Raw genomic sequence first — 21485 nt, 5'->3', positions numbered from 1 at the left:
TTTATGAGTAGGTCATTACAACCTACAAATTTAAAACGCTTTAGTCTCGAGTTGCTGGTAAATGAATTATGAAAGTAAATATTATTCGGATATCAACAAAATTTTTTTAACATTTGAAGACTTTTAAAAGAACAGGAAATTAGTCTTATTGCCGTATTTAGAGATGAGTGTCAGCTGTGATAGAAATAATTCCAGCCTGCTATCAGAGACTAAAATAGGAGAAACTTTTGGTAACAAAGATGACTTCGCTTCGAGAGTTATATGTAAGTTTTAAGCCTTTATTATTTTATTTACAGACTGTTATCCCAATGTTGTAGCTAGTTTTTCTTCACACAATTGCAGTTCATACCTACATCCTCAAAAATACCCTATAAAACTATGACAGTAATGTCTAGCTTAAGATTCTAGTGGTTGCTATGTATACTGACTGTTCTGACGTGTTGTCATTGTCAATTTTGGCATAATGTCGATTTAGGCCTATATTTCAGCTGCTATTTTCGACTCCCTCATTGTATTTTCAGGTGATTTCTTGTGACTAATGACTTCTAATTAGGTAGATCATGTTAGTCAGCCTTTAATCAAAGCTTGATTTAAAAGGAAATTCCACCTGATTAAGGCCTGGAAACGGTTTTGATTAATTTATGACTGATTTTCTACTGTTTTATATATTTCAGAAATGTGTTTTCATAAAAGATGTTTGAAAAAAATCGTGTGACAGTCATGTGTGCAGAATTTCATGAAGATATTTGCCAATAAAGATTTGAGCTGAGGAAGATCATTGAGCACAAAAATGTAAAAAAGTACAAGTCTGTAATATTTATACGCAAAAATTTGCCTTGATAATTTAGAGGGGGTTTATTGTCCATTCGACCACGCTTTTCAACCAATCAGAATCGAGGAAATTTCTAATTTGTGCTACAATATTTATTATCCATAACAGAACATAATATACAAGCAACTAATTAAGTTGTCTGAGTAGTCATGAGCTAAACAACTTTAAAAACTTCAAAAAGATCAGCTCATACAGTATATTTAAAGCCTTTATGATTTTTTTTTTAAAACAATATTATTATGCAAAATATCTGAATGGGATCGGGGAACAGGCTTAGCCTATGTAAAACGGACCCCTGTCCCTTTCTATGCAGTGATGACAAGATTTTGTTAGTTATTACTGAAAGTCAATACAGTTCTTCAATTCAATAGAATCCGCAACCAATAAATATTTCAGAAAGATATAATCCATATAAATGTTATTTGTGTTTTCAAAAATAATTGTAACATATAAAATTCTAACAAGATTTTGTAATAAAGGGGTGATTATTGAAAAAGTCTGGAAATGAATAGGATTCTTCATTTCAATGAGAAAGATAAAGCATATCAAATTCCATTGGATATATAGATTATTGTAGCCTCTAGTGGACTAGCAAGAAATGTGAAGAAAAGATTGAGAGATGTGACAACAATCTCTGAACTGGGGGTGTATGATTAAAATAAACTATTTAAAGGAGGAATCTGAACAAATCTTACCTTTACAATATGTTCATGTACTAGTTTAAGACTAGTACTGATATTATCTATATAAGCTGCTCTAACAGCAGACAAACTACCATCACAACCAGCTCGAGCAAATACTAATAGACTGTCACATGTAGCCATAAACTCATGCACTGACTGAAATTCACAAATATATATCAGTTTTAACATCACAGATTTGATTAATAATATTAATTCAAGTTTAAGAGCTATCTGAACTTTTAAAATCAAATCAAACCATATCACATAGAAAATATATAATTACTGGTCCCCCATTATATATGCTGCTAATGATTACGATAATAGAGGCTACCATAACCTGCCAGCCAGGAAGCAAGACCAATTCCAATGTCTTAAAGGTGCTAAATCGCTATTTTTTGGCACCTATAAATGGACACAAATGGGTCACAACGCATATAATAATGTAATATGAATGTATATAAACTGATTTACATTTCAATCATTTCTGTTTTTACTATAATTTCTAATAATGTAATAATGTAATATGAATGTATATAAACTGATTTCAATCATTTGTTTTTACTGTAATTTCTAATCAGTTATGTTTGGCGAAATACGCAAAGATCCTGAATTACTTGGCAGTCTTTGGCATCTGGTTATTCCAGTCTACACCGGTAGTATGGGCCATGTTTAGCCTTGTTCACGTTGCTTCATACAAGTGGCGCACGAAAGCCTTCTGGCACACGATTCATGTGTCAGTTTTAAAATTTTCATTTTGTTTTAAATATTTGGTATCAGAAGCCCAACTTTTCACGGTAAGATAACAACATCAAAGTCGTGTTTGCAATGTCGATGACTGTGGATGATATTGAGTTAAAGACTTGGCTCCTTTAATATCATTTAATTATGAAACATATTCATGGTACCGGTATGAATAAAACAACTCTATCACAATTAAAACCCCAAAATGTAGGTTAGATACAATCTTGATTTCAATGTTCGAGGATAAAAATGAGATATCCTACATGCATCGGCTAATGTTCTTAAGGAAAAACAAGATGCCGTCATGAAATCAAAGCAAAGTTATGTGAATTTAGACGGCCAAAACTTCTTTCATTATGGTTTTTAATCTTTATTTTTTCTTTCTGCCTGAAATACTGTGCCTTTAAAACATACCTTGGTTATAACTTTTGGATAATCTTGTTTTCCTCCCTGTAGAGTTAACTTAACATTAACGGGAGTCAAAGTATGCGTATTCTGCCATTGTGTTAGTTCTTCTTGTAAGGAAATTTTCACACTGTTATTAATACTAGCTTCAACAGCTTGAGTAATATCCCCCGAAATCTTCTTAAACATCAGTTTCCAATCCCAATGGAGCCGTTCCTCTGTTTTCGTTCTTTCAATAACTTTTTAAAAAAAATTGAAAATGTATTTAACCAAATCCAATACAAAATGTTATTTTTCAAGAAATCTGAATACTTTAAATGAATGAATTGGGGTTTAATGTCCTGCACCACTGACATGGGAGAACAACTCTGAAATATCCTGAGGAACTTTCTCGGCCGACACCAGGGTCGAATTCCAGACTTCCTGTTTAATGAGCCTTACAAAGAATTTTTTTTTTATTTGGTGCAGTATTTAATGATGAAAATGACAATTAATGATTAATGACAATTTTGTCTGGCATCACACAGCACGGTTTTTCCACCTTGCACAAGATTACCATGCTAGTTTATACATGTACAAATACCTTTAGGCGTTGCTATTGTACTTGTAGTTGATGAAATACTGGAATCTATCTGGGTGTCACTATTATTTAGTTCTGTCACTCTTAATGAATGACGCCTTTGCTCTGGACTTGAAGTTGTTTTTAGAACTCCTATAAGATAACAAAAGATAATATATTATACAATAATTATACATGTACATTTCTCAAGTTCATTCATGGGAAATAAAAAGTTATACAAGTTAATTAGCCAGTTAATAAGATCAAATAGTATTGGTTATCATCCATTATCTAAATGATCAAAACACAACCATCTTCATCAACCAGACTTTAATTTGAATTTAAGTTTCACGCCATTAAAATTGGACCTGTATTATGTTTTGTTATTTTCTTAAAAGGTGGATTAAAATAATCGGTTACCAATTTTAATGTTAATCAGTTGAAGTACTGGTAGAATTTGTTGTCTGAATTTTTGACAATTGTACATATACATTGAACAATCTTGGTGATGTTCAATACCATAATTTTCTTCTCGCTTTACCTCTTTCTTCTGCATGCATGCATGGTTGTTTCTATCCAATATTTCCTGGTGTAATGTTTATAAATATGCTGTTTTACTATGCAGTTTGCTAACAGAATATACCAAATGCACAAGGAAATATTCAATTATGGAAACCATTGGCTTTAATATCACAACAAGATGCTTTAAGCTTAAGAGGGATGATATTGGGGTTGGCAGACATTCAATGGTCATTCTTAAATTGAAGACATTTACTTATATTCCTGAAATTTGTAATTCAAACTTATCTAACTAATTAATGCAACAGAATAGGAGATCCAGACGTCAATATTGACAGAATCTTAAAAGTAGTATATAATGAATGAAGACTGTGAGTTGACTACTTCATCTTTAGAAGTACATGTATCTTATAACAATGGATATTAAAGATAGGGTGCCCCAGGCAGCGAAAATTTTCCCTACAGAAAGTTGAACTCGACACGGCGAATGTGCAAGCTTCAGTGGCTTATCTCGAAGTGATTTCTGGCTAATCATGCAATGCGATAACACCCAGCACGAGAGACTATGAGTCTATAAATAGCCATTGCACGTGAAATTCTCTACACATTTATCAACTATTACAGCCGTAAAAAATCTATTATTGACGATTCTGAATAGCAGTAATATTTAGCTTTTTGGTTATTACAGCAGCTTTAGAAATTACGTTTGTTTTATTTTTTAAATTGCTTTATCATTAACTATACCGTTAGGAGCGGCATCTTTTGGTTTAGTACAAATAACATCTCCGAAACACTCGGGTTAGGCAAGAACATGATACTAGCAGTAGTTTCATTCTACTTTTACAAGGTTTTTAAGATAATTGTTGAGTTGCCTAACGTGCGTGTTTCTAAATTCAATTTCTTGTTCTAGCTTTCTGTTATGTTTCGTAAAAAAGTAGTCTGGATTATAACGGCCTGTCGATCAGGGCTGTCGGTAATTTTTCATAGATGATTAGAGCAGCACTGCTAATCAAAAAGTCCAATTGTGCCAAATTTGATTAGCAAATTTAAAAATTGATTCGCAGTTTTTCAGTTTCAACATGAAACACCTAAATAAAGATTACTTTAATTTTAATTTATAACAATTGATTAGTTTTCATTCTTAAGATTTTTTTTAGAATTTTAGCACTGCAACAGGTAGCTGTGACCATTTCTGAATGTAGTCTTTTGGTTAGGTCTTATGTCTGAAGCCAATTCTTGGCAGTGGCTTCCGAAGTCACACTCATTTTAATTCTTATTTCTTCGTTAGAAAACAATTTTGTCTGATTTTTATCGTGTTTTACTATTTTTGTTCAATCGGACGCACACAGTATTTTTCATATAATCTATATTAACTAGACGCACGCGATATAAACAATTATATTTTACGGGAATTATTACGTTGATTTCTCATGTTACAATGCGTTTTAAGTCGTTTACACGTATTTATTTTGTATAGTTTATTTATAATACATGGGGGATAGACCGAATTTTTTTTTTTTTTTAAAATTGAATACTGACATAATTACTCGAAACTGACATGTCTCACAACCTGAGTGGTACTACTTGATTCCCTATTTCCGGTTTAATAGTCCCAATTCATAGAGTTATGTCCCTGTATAGTATAATGAATTCAGTCTGGGAGTTCTAGAAGAAAATGCCACACAGAGAATTCAGTTTTGTTTATAAAATTTATTTGACATTTTATACTCCTTGAAAGTGTTGAGAAATGTGAATAAATCTTCGTGTCAATATCCAAAATGACAGGCATATTAATTGATTCGCAGTTACTGCGAATCAAAAACGTTAGATTTTAATTTTTGATTAGCAACGGACAAAATATGTATCGCAAATTGTGCTGCGATACTGGTTGTCGGCAGCCCTGCTGCCAATCAGTAGTAGAATGGTCGGTAGACTGGTTAAGCGAGACTAATTTCAAAACAAGGGCATGTAACCTATTTTTTACTCAAAAGTGCCCGGATATTATGGCTGACACTCGTAACCATTTTTCAGTCTATCATTTATGGACGATTAAATGGTCATAGCTTATTAAGTACAACATGACCGTTTTTATTATTGACTATAAATGTGTGAAACTGATTTAAGGCTTGGTACATGTATATACATGTATATAAATATTGTGGTGTGATTGTCAAGATATTTGGAGATATTTATTTATGGCGGGGCACCCTATCAATGTTAATAAAAGCAGTGCAGATCTATTTCATATTGATTATAGGACAAATACAAAGATTTGAAATTTTAATTAAAATGACTATCACCATACCTCTAAGACTGCCTCTCCTTTTTGCCTTTTTAGTTGACACACCCACAACATCCCATGCAGTGTTTCTCAACAAGGTGTTTATATGTTCTTCTATAGCTAGTAGAGATTTGATGATATGCAGCAAAGACTGAATACATCCAGCATTAACAATGGCTTCTCCCTGGGGTTGAGCAATCATACGACTAGGCAATATACTGTCTAAACTTTGACCTTTCTGCAGCTTGTCGCGCTTGTTTTGAGAAATATTTCCATGTGCAAAGGTGTTGTGTCGTATTTTGAAGATATCATCGCTGACTTCCTCCACAAGGAGTGACATCTCGTCCGAATATTTTTCTAAATATAGATCGTGGATGGCTTTAAATACTCCAATAACTTTACGAAGCATCCCTGTATTTAAAACAACAAAATCTTCATCAATCATGTTAATAATGGTAGAAGCTATTAGATCACAATGGCTCGAAAATGACTGATAGTCAAATGTGTCGGATTCAGGAAATAAATCACGAAAACTCTTCTCCAGTTGCTGCGTTCGTAGACTTTGATAGCATTGCCAAACTTCTTCATCAGGCGCAATAGCGAGAAGACACTGAACCAGACGCAACCTCTGATTAACAGGAATTCCAGGAAGGTTATTTTTCTGAACAGGCAAACGCAGCAATTTTTCTACAAAGTGCTTTTTTAACCTCTGTGTTATTTTACTCCATTTTGCTTCGATTTGTTTATCAGTAGTGTCTTCAATGGTGTGTAGGGAGGACATGGAAATTGGAACTGTGTTGACGGTTGATGTTTGTAAAGGGAAAATGAGGCCTTCTGCAGCACTCAGAGAAAGAATCTCTTGTAATACTCTTTCTTCACTACCAGGATTTTCTTCTATCATACTTAGCTGAAAATTTAACAGAAATTAACGCTACATAATGAAATGGTAACTTGAAATAGTTTATAATTTATTTTGGGTTTCAACTAGTCTCAACACATGAAATTGTGTTTAACTTTCTACTGAAAATAAACACACTTATATGGATATACTACTTCTGAATTTTATTGACATGCTACGTTTCAATACACATATAGGTATCGTTATCAAGCAAATAATTTGCTTGATCGTTTGCTTGATAACGATACCTATATATGTAATAAAATTCAGAAGTAGTATATCCATATAAGTGTGTTTATTTTTAGTGAAATTTATTTCTATATGTCTTATAAGGATTAACTTTCTACTGTTCTGCTCTAACTGGGCTAATGAAGATGGATCTCAACCCATTGTTTGCAGTGTTCATGTTTAAGATATCAAAAGCTAAATATGCAGCACTGCTTTAAGAATATAATTTCTACAGAAAACTAATTTCTTACCAAACCATTTAATATGGCTACTGAATCATCTACTTCAGGGTCATAACATGAATCTTTTTCCAGAACATGATTACTAATCATATGAATTAAACCTTCTTTAGGATCAGAAACATTGTTGGCACCAGGTAAATCTTTAGTAAATTGAAGAATTGACTGCATACAAGTATCAATTCTGAAAAACATATATAAAAGTAATCAAAATTCATATCTTTAGTGGCACTATGAGATAAAACTTAAACATTGGTGTTTATGTGTAAAAAAGCTACTGTATACAAATACTACATGCATTATTGAAATTCCTTATTTTTCTAATATTTTATCCAGTAAACACAGCCATTAAAATCTTATTGCCTTGTTTTAGACCAATAGGAATCCCTTGCAAATTACAATATTTTGAAAGATGAATAACCAATGAATACTGGTCAAAAAAAAATTTTGATTCTGTTTAGTACCGGCATTTACAAAGATTTGTTGAATTTAAATTTCATCATTCTATGCTGCTTGCTATGTAATAAGCCTGCCACCATTTGTTGTGGGCGAACACAACTGATGGGCTTATTTAAATCAGAATGAATCCAAGCCAGGAGGTTATCCAGCATTGGTACATGTACTTTGATTTTGTTTTCTTAATTAAATGTTAAATAAAAAAAATGAGTACATATTAGCGGGGATAAAGCGTGATATATGTTAGCAAAAAATGCAAACGATACATCATTACTTAAAATTAAAGATTAGACTGATAAAAATTAGTTTCTTGCTAAATGGTGAAAATATGTCTTTCTGATTCAAGAAACATGAAATATAGGGCTGCATATATATATATGTAGTCCTTACTCTTTGTTATTTTCTTCAAGTTGTGCATCTAATTCTGCCAAGTAGAGATCAAGGTTTGCGGATGATGGCACACTAGTTGACTGAAACATGATACGAAAGGGGGGCATGATACTATCCTTCATGATGCCTTGATTGCTAGAACCTGCCATAAAACTATGAAAGGTTCCCGTTATCTATCCCTGTGTTACATCTGAAAAATACATAAAAAGTTAATAAAAACAAGTTGTTTATGTAAGTTTATGGTATTCAACAATAATCACTTTCTCAATGGGAAAATTATTGTCACTTCCCATCCACTATGCATAGTTCACTCAAATACAACACAAAATGTTAACTATTAGAAAATGTTAAAAAAAATTAACATTTTATTTTCTAATATCAAATTCAATATCACTATAGTACGCACAAGTTTATTTGAGAACATATGATTTGAAAGCACTTTTTTTATTTATATCAAGGGAAGCAATTAATCTAATTTAATTGCTAACACTGGCTGATGCAAATCTGGTGCTATTTCACTTTGTTTTAGCACCTTTTATTTACCAGTTCACTGAGTTCAGCTGTTTCGATCAATAGCTGTTTTACTTTACAGACCTTTTAGTAGGCCCTGTGCCCCCGGAAAATTTTGAAAATTGACCACCGCAAACCCATTTTCCAATCATTTCAGACCAAAGCAGAAGAAGGCAATTTTTTTTTCTCTTGTCATGTGTCCTGTCCTCTCCTTCCTGAGTAGGCCTACTATACTGGATTACATATTTTCGTGACTTTATACAGATTGTTAGCATGAGATTTTCATCAGATAAAAATTCGGAAGATTTGTGAACCTTGGGTGTCTTCGTTTGCTTCCATTTTGCTTATTTATAAAGTCACATGACACATGTTATTTTTCAAGGAAATGAGTTAACGCCAGTTGAAGGAACACTCATGTCGATAGTAACTAGTTGCCTCTAGTTGAAGCAAGTTGCAGAAAGTTAAACATGGGACACACTGGTTTCAACGACTTACTGGAACTAGTTGAAGTCAGTTGAAGTCAGTTGCATTCAGATGCATTCAGTTGAAGCCCGCTGCAAAAGTGGCAGTTGCTCTCAGTTGTAGCCTATTAAGTATTGATCATGTCAACATATAAGCCCCGCCCCCCTTAAAAAGAGATGATTTGTACCCATGTCAGGATCATATGCTTAATTGTTGTTGGGATGTGGAAGAAATGTAATAAATATTATTTATAATAGAATAATAGTAATAATACAAAGTTTATTTTTCTGCAAAACTAATAATAATAATATTTAGGCATTCGTAATATTTATGTAAATTATATCTTGTAAAGAGAATGATTCCTAGGCCCCAACATTGGAACTCTGATCTCTAATAGATATATTTTTGTTGGGGGAAAAAATCAATCAATTCAATGGGTATTATAGTACCATCTCTTATCTTGAGACACGCACTTCAGGACAAAGAGAGAGATGCGGCTTTGAACTATGATTACTACGAAGATCTATCATCTGTCACTTCATTCAAATGATAATTAATTGAAATTGGGGTTCAAAACTCCATAAACACTTACGTCTTGATGACGTCTATGGTCTATAATGGTAATTTTAACAAGTTATCAACACAAACATAATAATTAATCGATTTGTTGCATCTTTCCACTTTACTCAGGAAAATTCCTTACTTGGTAATGCTGCCAGAGTTACCCTTTCGGTCAAAGGTAGATAACTCCAATTGAATTCAAAAAGGTTTATTTTTATCCAGACCTTATCTACACACGTAAATTGATGCCAAGTTTTAGATAATGAACTAATCTGGGTCGACTCTAGTGGCATGATTTTTAACCTAAAATTAAAATGACCGAAGATCGCTAAAGACATCTTAACTTCCACCGAACAATCATTAAAAAATAAAGACAGTGTAAAGATAAAGATAAATTTTATTCATATTGCATAAAAACGCACATGCGAAGCAGCATATGTTACAATTACCTTATAATATATAAATTGCATTGGTAACAAACAAACGAATGTATCCTTAAACTAGTTTAAAGTGAAAGGCGATTTATACATGTAGCTATAAAATAGAAAATTTAAAAAAAAAAAACAATTCCTGCCAAAGTATCCTACATTCCGAATATTTTTTAAATGTAGGCATGTAGCCTAGGTGTTAAAAGTGGTTTCGAAACAGTTTTAGATATTAATATACCGATACGCTGCGAAATGTCTTAACCATGTAATAGGCCACGTGCACTAAGTTAGAAGTAGTATCAGATGTTAGATTATAATATTAGTTTCACACAAACAAAAAATATTCAGCAACAAAAACTGATCTTTTAAATCCATATATTGATACCAAGTTGAGTGAATATTAAATTTACGGGAGCCCCGGTGGCTTGGTGAGTAAGACGTTGACTCGCTAATCTGAAGGTTAGGCCTACGTGTTAGGTCCCATTGATGGCCGAGAAAGTTCCGTGTATGGTTCGCCCTTACCAGTGGTGCAGGACGGAGGGACTGGCAAGGGACAACGAATAAGTCATTCGGATGGTAGGCTACGAAAGCCCGAGGTCTCGTGTACATATTGGCGTGTACGTAAACGAGAGAGAGAGAGAGAGAGAGAAATGGTTTAATTTTATTGCAATAATTCGCTTGCGCGTAGGGGTCTTTGGCAGTGGGAGAACCGGAGGACCCGGAGAAAACCCACGAGGTTGGACAGGCGACCCTACTCCTTGTCACGTACAACTGGGGGTTCGAAACCACGTCAGTTGACTCAATGACAGGCTTTGTGATACAGCGCGCACGTGCTAACCATTCGGCACCCCCCCCCCCCCCTACGTAAACGAACCCAGAACCCTTGACATTTGGAATTTGAAACAAGAGTAGACCGTATTTACTGTTTTAATAACATATATACTCTTCCAAAAAATGAGGGGATATTCAGAAACAATACAAAAATGGGGAAATGCACTGCTGTTTTTATTAGAGATAACCAGTGCATGTTAATAACAGGCCAATTGCCTACACATGGACATAAACAGTTCATATGGGCGGCTTATCTGACGGCCCCATTTCACTCGCAAAGAGATACACTGTCAAAAGTGAAAATGGACGTTTTTGATTTTTGTCTTAATAATGAGTAATTGCTCAGCAATTCGTCGTGGCATGCTCCTAATCAACCGTCCAATCACGATTTGGGGCAATCTGAACCACTCCTCTTGCAGTGCCACGGCCAATTCTTGCAGTTTTGTCGGTTGACGTTGACGTCGACGAACGCGTCTCCCGATCATGCCCCAGACATGCTCTATAGGGGAAAGGTCGGGACTCATGACTGGCCAAGGCATATGGACAATATGGTGACGCTGGGGGTAGTCATTCACGACACGAGCGCGGTGTGCACGGGCATTGTCATCTTGAAAGATGAAACGTCGACCCGGACGTTGAGCAAAGGGCAGAACTTTCGGTGCCAGGATGTGGTCACGGTAGTACACACCAGTGACCCTTCCTTCAACAATATGCAAGTCCGTTCTGCCAGTCATGGTGATTCCTCCCCACACCATAACAGACCCACGCCCGAATCTGTCATGCTGTCTGACGTTAACGTTAGCATGACGCTCATTTACACGCCTCCAAACGCGAGCACGGCTATCGATGAAATACAGAGTAATTCTGGACTCATCTGAGAACATTACACGCGCCCATCGGCGATTACCCAAATTTCTACGCTGCCTACACCATTGACGCCTGTTTTCCATGTGCTGGCGAGTTAATGGAGGCACAACACGCGGTCGTCGCGCATAAAAATGGGCTGCATGTAGCTGATTTCTAATCGTTTGGGGTTTAACTCGAATTCCTGTAACTTGATACAAGTTTACAGAAAGCTGATTGGCCGCTTGTCCTCGATTTCGCAGGACCTGTGTGCGAATGTATCGATCCTAGGCTTGTGTAGTGGCTCTAGGACGACCTGAACGAGGTCTATCATCAGCATTGTGTGTTTGTTGGTACCGGTTCCACAGTCTGCTTATCACAGACTGTGACACATTAAGCACGTTGGCTACTGCTCGCCGTGTAGAACCCATTTGAAGCATGCCAACAACATGAACCCATTTGAAGCATGCCAATAGCACGTAGACGTTCATCATGTTGAAGACGTCTCATTGCAAATTAAACGTAACACACTAAAGCAAAGATACGCTAAACAGTAAATCTTATGCAAGAACCGATAGGAAAGCAAACATGGATGGGATAAACCAGAACGCGTCTGCGTGTCGCAGGTGCAGCTCAGTGGTTCTGTTTGGACGATAAGTTCTTCATCTGTGAACATACTCTCAAAGCATGTCAAGTGTACATGACTATTTATCATATCACAACCTGCATAGGTATTTGCATTTCAATATCCCCTACATTTTTTGAAGAGTATATGTTAGCGCTGTATGTGCTAGAATTACTGATAGAAAGGGGTGTGGTACGGGTGGTGGAATGGGGCTAGCTTAATTGACATTATTGGGAAGGAGCTCAGGAGGTACTGCGCTACTGGCAATTGTGTTATTTCTGTCCATAATTCAGAGCTGAAATGGCACTATCCCCAGTTAGTGCCGGTATCCCGAATCTGAATCCCGGTTGGGTCGACAGAGAGAATGTTGGCGTTCGAGAGAGACAAAAGACTTGGGTCCAGTCGTTGGCATATTGACGTGATGGTAAAGTATTTTTTTAAGACCAGTGGACAGCAAGGCCGGTTTAGTTCCTAAGCACTTAAAATATTTTGATGCCCCATTTATATTCAAAATAAACAATAATAAACCACAAACAACCGCCAAGCACGTGATTAGAGTTTTTCTGGGATTTTATACACGTCATTATTAATTGCGACAAAACAGGTAACAATATGAAAGGGCAAAAACAATGAAAAACTGATTGAAAGTTCTTCATTAATTTCTAAATTAAATATTTTAAATTTGGCTTCTAACAAAGCATACATTCTGTGTTGCTCCCATAACCATGATGCCCTAAGCACGTACTTAATTTTCTTAATGGTTAATCCAGCACTGATGGGCAGTAACAACAACGTCCGTAAAGGTAAAAATCAAAATAACTTAATGTTATACCATAGACCTTATAATACATTATAAGGTCCATGGTTATACTCAAAGTGACATATACTCTTCAAAAAAAGTAGGGGATATTCAGAAACAATACAAAACTGCGGAAATGCATTAATGCACTGCTGTTTTTTATTAGAGGTGACCAGTGTATGTTGATAACAGGCCAATTGCCTACATATGAACATAAACAGTTCATATGGGCGGCTTATATGACGGCCTCATTTCACTCGCAAAGAGATACACTGTCAAAAGTGAACATGGACGTTTTTGATTTTTGTCTTAATAATGAGTAATTGCTCCACCAATCCTCAAACATTCAGCAATTCGTTGTGGCATGCTCCTAATCAACCGTCCGATCATGATTTTGGGCAATCTGACCCACTACTCTAGCAGTGCCACGGCCAATTCTTGTAGTATTGTCGGTTGACGTTGACGTCGATGAACACGTCTCCCGATCAAATTAAACGTAATACACTAAAGCAAAGATATGCTAAACAGTAAATCTTATGCAAGAACCGACAGGAAAGCAAACATGGATAGGATAAATGAGCACGCGACAGTTTTCATTAACCCTTCCTTGAAGTGTCAAATTTGACAATGAACCCCTCCCAGTCCCACGTGTATGGCGCTATTGCGTGTCGCATGTGCAGCTCAGTGGTTCTGTTGGGGCGATAAGTTCTTCATCTGTGAACATACTCTCAAAGCATGTCAAGTGTCCATGGCTATTTATCATATCACAGCCTGCATAGGTATTTGCATTTCAATATCCCCTACTTTTTTGAAAAGTATATTATGTTTCTCTGTCGGGACAGACTATAAGATGATGCGAGGTGCGTCATATTTTTGTTTAACAGTTTGATATGTGGTTGTGATGTGTGGTTGTAAGGGTATGATAGAGCACATTCGAGGACAGTCCCGTATGGCATGAACCTTACCACGGGATTCACAAGAATACATTTTAACAATGGGCTCTCTCCTGCATCATACCTAACTTTGTGAGAGGTGTTAAAGTAGCTAAGTCTCTAACTCAATATCATCAAAAATCTTTGACATTGAAAACACGAATTATTTGTCAATTCAAATCAGCATTGGTCTTGTGGTCTTACAGGGAAAAGATGGGCTTCTGATATTCAATATTCAAGACAAAATAAACATTTTACAATTGGTACACGAATCGTGTACCATAATGCGTTTCAGCGCAATAAATACCATCGGTGTAGACAGGAAAAACCAGACGCTAAAAATTGCCATTCACACGAGACTTCTGGGCGTATTTCGCTGAACATAACTGATTACAAATTACAGTAAATACAGAAACGATTGAATGTAAATCAGTTTATATAGATTCATATTACATTATCATATGCGTTGCGACCCATTTTTGTCAATTTCTAGGTCCCATATATTAGCGATTTAGCTCCTTTAATTAGAAGATGAAAAGACAAACATATTTTGCATAGATTATACAAGATTATCTTGTTGCAAGGTAACCACGCGTATGTGAATAACAACTTTGTAATGTTATGCATTTAAAGGTCCATGACAACTGCCTGAATTATTGATGATTCTGTAGTAATCTTAACCAGATCAACTCTTCCGAAGAATTAAATATTAATGATGCCACAATCTATAGTGAGTTAAGCGGAACGTTTAATAGTTTATGGCACATTTATGCGTATAGTTTACAGGGACATTTTCTAAGTGCCCGCAAGATTAACGATATTTTAAGAGTGAAATGAAATGGGGTTTAACGTCCTACTATGTTCTGTTCCGACTGGGCTAATGTAGACGGACATATTATGCCATACAGTGTGCTATGAGGGCAGCGGTACTATAGCCTACTCTGCCAAGGGATCTTTTACGTGCACGCCAATGTATCTACGGGGCCTCGGTTTTTCGTCCAATCCGAACGACAAGACAGCTGTCCTTGCCAGGCAATACGTCCTGCACCACTGGCGAGGAGAAACTACACCGTAAATTTTAAAAGAGAGTTTAAAAGGAATTTTGTTTCGAAATCAAACGACAATGCAAGAAAATTGCTCGACAAAACACAGAACAATTTGACATAACAAAAAATCAAAGCACCAACATCAAATTGCACTGACTATGTAAATAAGAGGATTATTTTAGGAAAGCTGCATGAACAATTAGAGTACTGTTATATTTATGATTAGAGGATTGATTTAATAAAGAATTATGTTAATCTAATCTTATGCGGATTATGTTTATATAACTGTATTTTGCGTTTTGCTTGATAATATTAATTTAGATATTCGTCTAAAATTATTATTAATTATACTAGAACAAATAATAATTAACAGTCATATTTCTGGATATATTTTCTCCACAGACATTTTTCCAATGTTTTACTAAAGATGCAGTTTAGTTTGAGATCCTAAATCTTATAATCAAAAAACAACATTGTAGCTAATTTATAATCCGCCTTTTCCAGCTTTATATTCCCGAAGAAATGGTCTGCCCCATTTTCTGTGGTAAACTGGTATATATGCTAAATACGAAATCGTACTTCCTCTAGAGTAACCGATCGCATGTACCCTGCGTTATATGTTTCTTATGTCAATTCGCCTCGGACTGAAATGAATTATATATAGATAGATTTACGAAAACCTAGTAGATAAATGAAATTGATCTTCCACAATTTATTTCTAAACGTGGAAATGAGTAATAATAAGTTACTGCCCATTATTATTAACAATTTCATTGGTCTTGACGATAGCTCAATGATTCTCAACAAGTGTGCCGCGAGATCTTCCTAAGTGTGCCGCGAAATTTTGAACGGCACACTAAGAAAATGTGAAAAAACCCACGTGATCCCAATTGAGTATCCACTGATAATTTCATAGCTGTGTTTTTCTTCATTTAGTTTGAGTCACTCGAAGTGTCTATGGCTATTCTCTGTCTACGGTTGTATGCCGTCTGACTTAACCATGTTTTTATTTTGCGAAATTCAGATATTTTTCATATATATTTAGCCAGGTTTGCCGCTATTTCTTCATGTTTTCCAAGGTGTGCCGTTGAAAAAAGGGTTGAGAACCACTGCGATGGCTTCTGAAACGGGGAATGTGTTACCCTGTCCCGAACTGTGGTGCTTTCGAAAAAACGCACTCTGTCCATAAAGCACAAAAACTACCATTTACTCTCTTCGAAATTTGTACACCAATATTGTACTACTAGCCGGGCAATAACTTTTAATTTTTCACGTTGAATGGTTATTGTCAAGGTTTCTTGCTAATTGATAATGTCACTAATTGCAATAATACAGGAGCATTATATACAAACCCCATTATTTTAATCATAGTTGATTGATTAATAACTATAACTGTTACATCTCGACCTACAAAACAAAATCATTAATCGCTAAAGTCCTTATTGGTTGTATCCGTAATTTACAGTTTGGCCAAGACGACCACGCCCTCTGTCGCCAATTACATAATACTCTTAGAAACGGGTGTTAACAACGGCGATTTAAGAGAGACGACAATCAACAGATTTGTCCAAACGAATCAGTCTGTAAGAAGCGTCGTGACTCGAAACAGGTAAGGCATTTAATTTATTTCGTAGAACTTCTTGATTAAATAAAGGGACCCTGTGCCGAAGAAAACTTTATCAATATTCTCGAAAAATCATCAAAAGAATATAATATTTAACTTCAGTAGAACCCTGAAATATATAGGTACAATTTTTACTTTTACACAATAATCTTGAATTAAATTAGAAAACTATGAATATATTGAATCGCGATCTTATACCGAATTAGCTCTCAGCAAAATGTCCATTGAATGACAGTTTTGGGTATTATTTTTTGATTCACATTCTTTAGGATAAATATTTTATAAGTAGCGTTGTTGTTGGTCTATAACAACATAATAGTGATCAGTAACAGAATTTGGATATAAGGATAAAGTTGTATTTGGATAGTACAAGCACCATGCTAAGTAAATGTTATATTGTTATTGAAGTGTTTTTATTGATCACATCAAGTTATGTTTGAATTTTTAAAATGTTTCTTTTTAATATTCCCACCATAGTTTATGCATTATTTTCGAAGTGATTATAGCTTTAATTCATAGCTTTAATGCATAAGGAATTATACACCAAACGTCGAAAGTTATGAATTACCATTTACATTTTTGTATCTTGATAGAGTGTAAATTACAATAATGAATAGTCCAAAGGGTTGGGTGAATAAAAGGCAAATACATGTATTGATAGTAGAGATTCCTACATTTCGTAGTCCAAACGGTATCTGTTTGTAAGGAAATATCATTATTTAATGGATGCAAAAATTGAAAATGTAATATAATCTACATTTGTAAGAAGTTATCACAATACGGGCATAGATAATGTCTTTTTTCAGATGTTGAGAAATTAAACCGAGGTTTAACCCCATCGTTTGCCTACCGAACATACCATCTTCCGTCTATAGATAAACAGTCTTGTGGTCTAGACGACACATTTGAAGACTGTAGTTATCCTAGTTATATATTTAATGCTGATTCAGTGGTAAGTATCACCCAAATCTTCATTTTTGAGGGGTAACCTGTCACAATTATGAAGTTAGCCCTGATGTAATTATTGATTGATTTAATAACTAGCCCGGTAATGGCGAGATTATTGATTATGGTAATAGAAATGGAACCATCTGTCAAGAGCGGGTACAGGGATTTGAAGTGTCTGTGTGTGTGACAAAGTCTGTTTCACTGACCATTATTCAAAATCAAAAGGCGGAGGACAGAATTTCGAGAAATTACTTCGGACAGAGCATACGGTAATTAACACCCAGGCGTTGGGGAAGGATGCATAAACTATAATTGCCGACTATAATGTTATCGCCAATAGTGGTATTGCCGTCTATACGTCATGTCTGAACGTTGTCTATATAATATGATAATATGCCAACCTGTTGTCTCTAAAGCACAATCTGAAAATATATTTCGATATCGTTCTAATTTAAGAGAATGGAAATGACTTTTATGTGAAATCGAGTATAGTTTTAGTATACAGTAAGCACGATTATTTTTTTTTTTTCAGAATTCCATAGATCCCATCAATTATTTACCTAGTGTACATATTAAAGATATCAAATTCTTTGATAAAGGTAAAGAATAGCCTAACTGACAATTGTAAAGACAATCGGTTCCGTTATCGCCTATATGGATTGTGACCAGTAACTAATTAATGATGATAGTCCGCCAATTTGTAGCAAGTCAACAAGTCTCCCCTCCCCACTTACCGACCTTTTTCATTGTACATTTTGTGACTTTTTGGTCTAGAACCGAAAAGAGTGCTTGCATTTACCTTTTCTGCCAGTTTTGGGTGAAGCGGAAGCATTATTAGGAATTAAACATACATTAATCGCCCACCAAACTGATGCACCCCATTTCTATCTATTCATTTGAAATATATACAGATATTACATTACGATCAATTTCATGAAGACGACTTGATTGCCATAACTATATGATACATGTTAAGCTGGATTTACGTTTGTTTCATGGTATTACTTCTCCTTTTATTTTTTATTTCAGCTAAAAATATGTCTAACCCTAATTTCATTGCCCAGTACAGAGAACCAAGTCTTTCTCCTTCTAGACACCCAGGTTATAAGTTAATGCGCCCAGAATATAGACCAGGTTTCCTCACAAGTCGTTCAAATACACAATACGGAGATATGGCTGCAACATCTAGAGCTATGAGAAATATGGCCACCGATGACATAGCTCTTTACAGACCTGGGTAAATATTTAAACTCATGCCAAACAGAAAGAGATAAAAAAAATAAAACCTTCTAACAAGAAAATATTAATAAAACCCCGAAATTTAGGATGAATACAATCTGATCAAAACCACTTTACAGATATAAATTACGTTTCGAAATACAGTAACGTTGTGGACTAATAATACGTTTAAGACTGGGTATTATTTAGTAAGGGTTTGGGGCTTTACGCCCTTTAAGTTGGGATGACAAACATAAGATATTCGATTTCTTTGGGTTTCTTTGATATTTGATATCAGGAGACATATTTTCACGGTAACATGAAATCATCACTATTGATTGCAATGGACCAATAATTCGCTTAAGACTGGGAATTATTTAGTAAGGGTTTGGGGCTTTACGCCCTTTAAGTTGGGATGGCAAACATAAGATATTCGATTTCTTTGGGTTTTATATATTGGTGTGTTTCGTGGAATGAGAACCAACCTTCGTTGAAAAGGTCTACCGACGTTGAATTGTGTTTGGTTGTCGAAACAGTGAGCCAAAAATTATAAACTACATAATATTAGTAAAACAAACCGGAGAAAGGTAGCAGAACATATACTTTCAAATTGGATTCATTTAATTTTATTCCACTTACTTTTCTGTTTAGACGTATAGCGCCAAGTGAAAGAAGCAGTCGTCCCCTTGCCCGTCATCAAGCAAGATTTAGAAGTATATCAAATAACGATGATTATATCCACAGTCGTGGAGTTTTTACGGTAAAAATGTATTTTGATTATTGTGTTGTTCGTCTTCATACGACTCTCCGTTTGATCACAATTCTTGTAAACCTAGATAATAAGTGTATAATAAGAGCACCATACCCCTGACATTAATGCCACGGCCACCTTATGACCATGATACATTTAGAGCGCTATAACCATTAGTTCAAACTTGATGTGATTTATTATTTGTGGGCTTGTATAAGTCTTGTAAATCATTGTAATTTGTCAGTTATAAGTGAAATGAATTGAAATGGGGTTTAACATCCTACTGTTCGGATTGGACTGGCCTAACGAAGACAAGTATACGCTTTAAAGTGTGCTACGAGGGAAATTTTGCCTGGGCAGCGGCGCCACGGCTTACTCTTATCGAATTCCAACTGCCTAGGGATATCTAGGACGGATCCATGATCGTGACCGTGCTTACGATCTATGACTCGTGCATAATTAAGTCGACGCGCCCCCTTGATCCTGAAAGAAGGGGCATTCACGCACACGCCAATGAGTACATACGACCTCGGTTTTTCGTCCAATCCCAACGACTATGGGTTGTCTTTTGCGACGCCCTCTGTTCTGCATCACTGACAAGGAGGAATCACGCCAGAAAACCCGGTTGAACTAACTTTCCCGGCCAACGCAGTTTAGTGAGACGTCTTTCTTGGCACTGTTCTACTGGAACTTGGCAAAGTCGCTTCGAGGCTTCAAATCTAATTTCTCTGCTGAAGCGATCCGAAAAGCTTAATCCTTGGCATTATTAAATGTTGTATAAGCACTATGCATTTAGCACAAGAAAATTTGCAAATACAAGAATGTCAGGATTTTGAAACAACACTACCCTTACGAGAATGTCTCTTCCATCCGTTAAAGACTCTAGATTAAAAGCAGAACAGATGTAACACAGCATGTTAATATGGCGTCTTATTTCCTTTTTTTCAGTCTACCACACCGAATGTCACAGGTCATTTTATCATCCACCCGGACTGGGTTTCTGAAAGAATGACTCCAAGGAAATAACTACACACTTATTACAATGGAATTTTTAAGTTATCTATATAGAAATTATTATTTGCATTGAAATTATTATTTGTATTGAAATTATTATTTGCATTGAAATTATTAAACATTATATAAACGCATTAAAAAAGTTTATTAGCGGACTGTATTTCACTATGACAACGATATACAAAAGTAAAATGTTCTCTTCTTATGTTTGTTTTGAACTTGTTCACTTGTTTTCCTTTTGAGGGAAAGTATTCTCTACTCTCATAAAGCCAATTTTTAGAGCCAGACAACTCGAATAAAATTATGGCCTATCATGTTTAGTGTGGAATGAAGAAGTTTCACGATCATTAATTATATTATGTCGCCGAAGAAACCAGCTGTTGCCATGCAACATATGCCCGCATTTTGCAAGAGATGGATGGAGAACAAGCTAAAAAAAAACGTGATTTTTCGTACAATCAGGTGCCATAATCCAGGAAGTTATGGTATGAAATGCGTGACTATCGTAAGGAACTGAGATCTTTGGGATATAAACATATTTTAAGTTTCATCAAAATCAGACAAAAATACAATCTTCGTATTCCATACTTTTACAGGGAGCGGTCATTTTGTTCGGCGGTTCGGTCCGATTTTCACGAATTTCGAACTCAGCCATCATCAGG

General features: G+C 35.4%; 1 protein-coding gene and 1 long non-coding RNA gene across 5 annotated transcripts in view; one reads left to right on the top strand and one right to left on the bottom strand.

Moving 5' to 3' along the window:
- LOC126817419 (uncharacterized protein KIAA0825) overlaps nt 1–9935 on the bottom strand; it is a 58572-nt gene extending 48637 nt beyond the window's left edge. Inside the window, exons 1-7 of the mRNA XM_050544381.2 lie at nt 9796–9935; nt 8232–8421; nt 7398–7569; nt 6045–6927; nt 3245–3373; nt 2671–2900; nt 1528–1671 (exon numbers count right to left, since the gene is read on the bottom strand). Of these exons, the coding sequence (XP_050400338.1) occupies nt 1528–1671; nt 2671–2900; nt 3245–3373; nt 6045–6927; nt 7398–7569; nt 8232–8380 (1707 nt within the window). The 5' untranslated portion in view covers nt 8381–8421; nt 9796–9935. The remainder of the gene's footprint in view (nt 1–1527; nt 1672–2670; nt 2901–3244; nt 3374–6044; nt 6928–7397; nt 7570–8231; nt 8422–9795) is intronic.
- Nucleotides 9936–16812: 6877 nt separating this feature from the next.
- LOC126817633 (uncharacterized) lies at nt 16813–20973 on the top strand. 4 transcript variants are annotated; one of them, XR_007679081.2, is made up of 6 exons: nt 16813–16877; nt 17699–17844; nt 18373–18439; nt 18870–19077; nt 19710–19818; nt 20758–20973. It is a non-coding gene; the product is annotated as an uncharacterized LOC126817633 (long non-coding RNA). The 4 variants fall into 4 exon arrangements; XR_007679080.1 differs by lacking the exon at nt 16813–16877 and adding an exon at nt 17175–17276; XR_007679083.2 differs by lacking the exons at nt 16813–16877; nt 17699–17844 and adding an exon at nt 17884–17909.
- Nucleotides 20974–21485: the final 512 nt, after the last annotated feature.

The sequence above is a fragment of the Patella vulgata genome, chromosome 4 (assembly GCF_932274485.2).
Source record: "Patella vulgata chromosome 4, xgPatVulg1.2, whole genome shotgun sequence".
Lineage (NCBI taxonomy): Eukaryota > Metazoa > Mollusca > Gastropoda > Patellidae > Patella > Patella vulgata.
The sequence above is the reverse complement of the archived record's forward strand: the minus strand, read 5'-3'. Positions and strand labels throughout refer to the sequence as shown.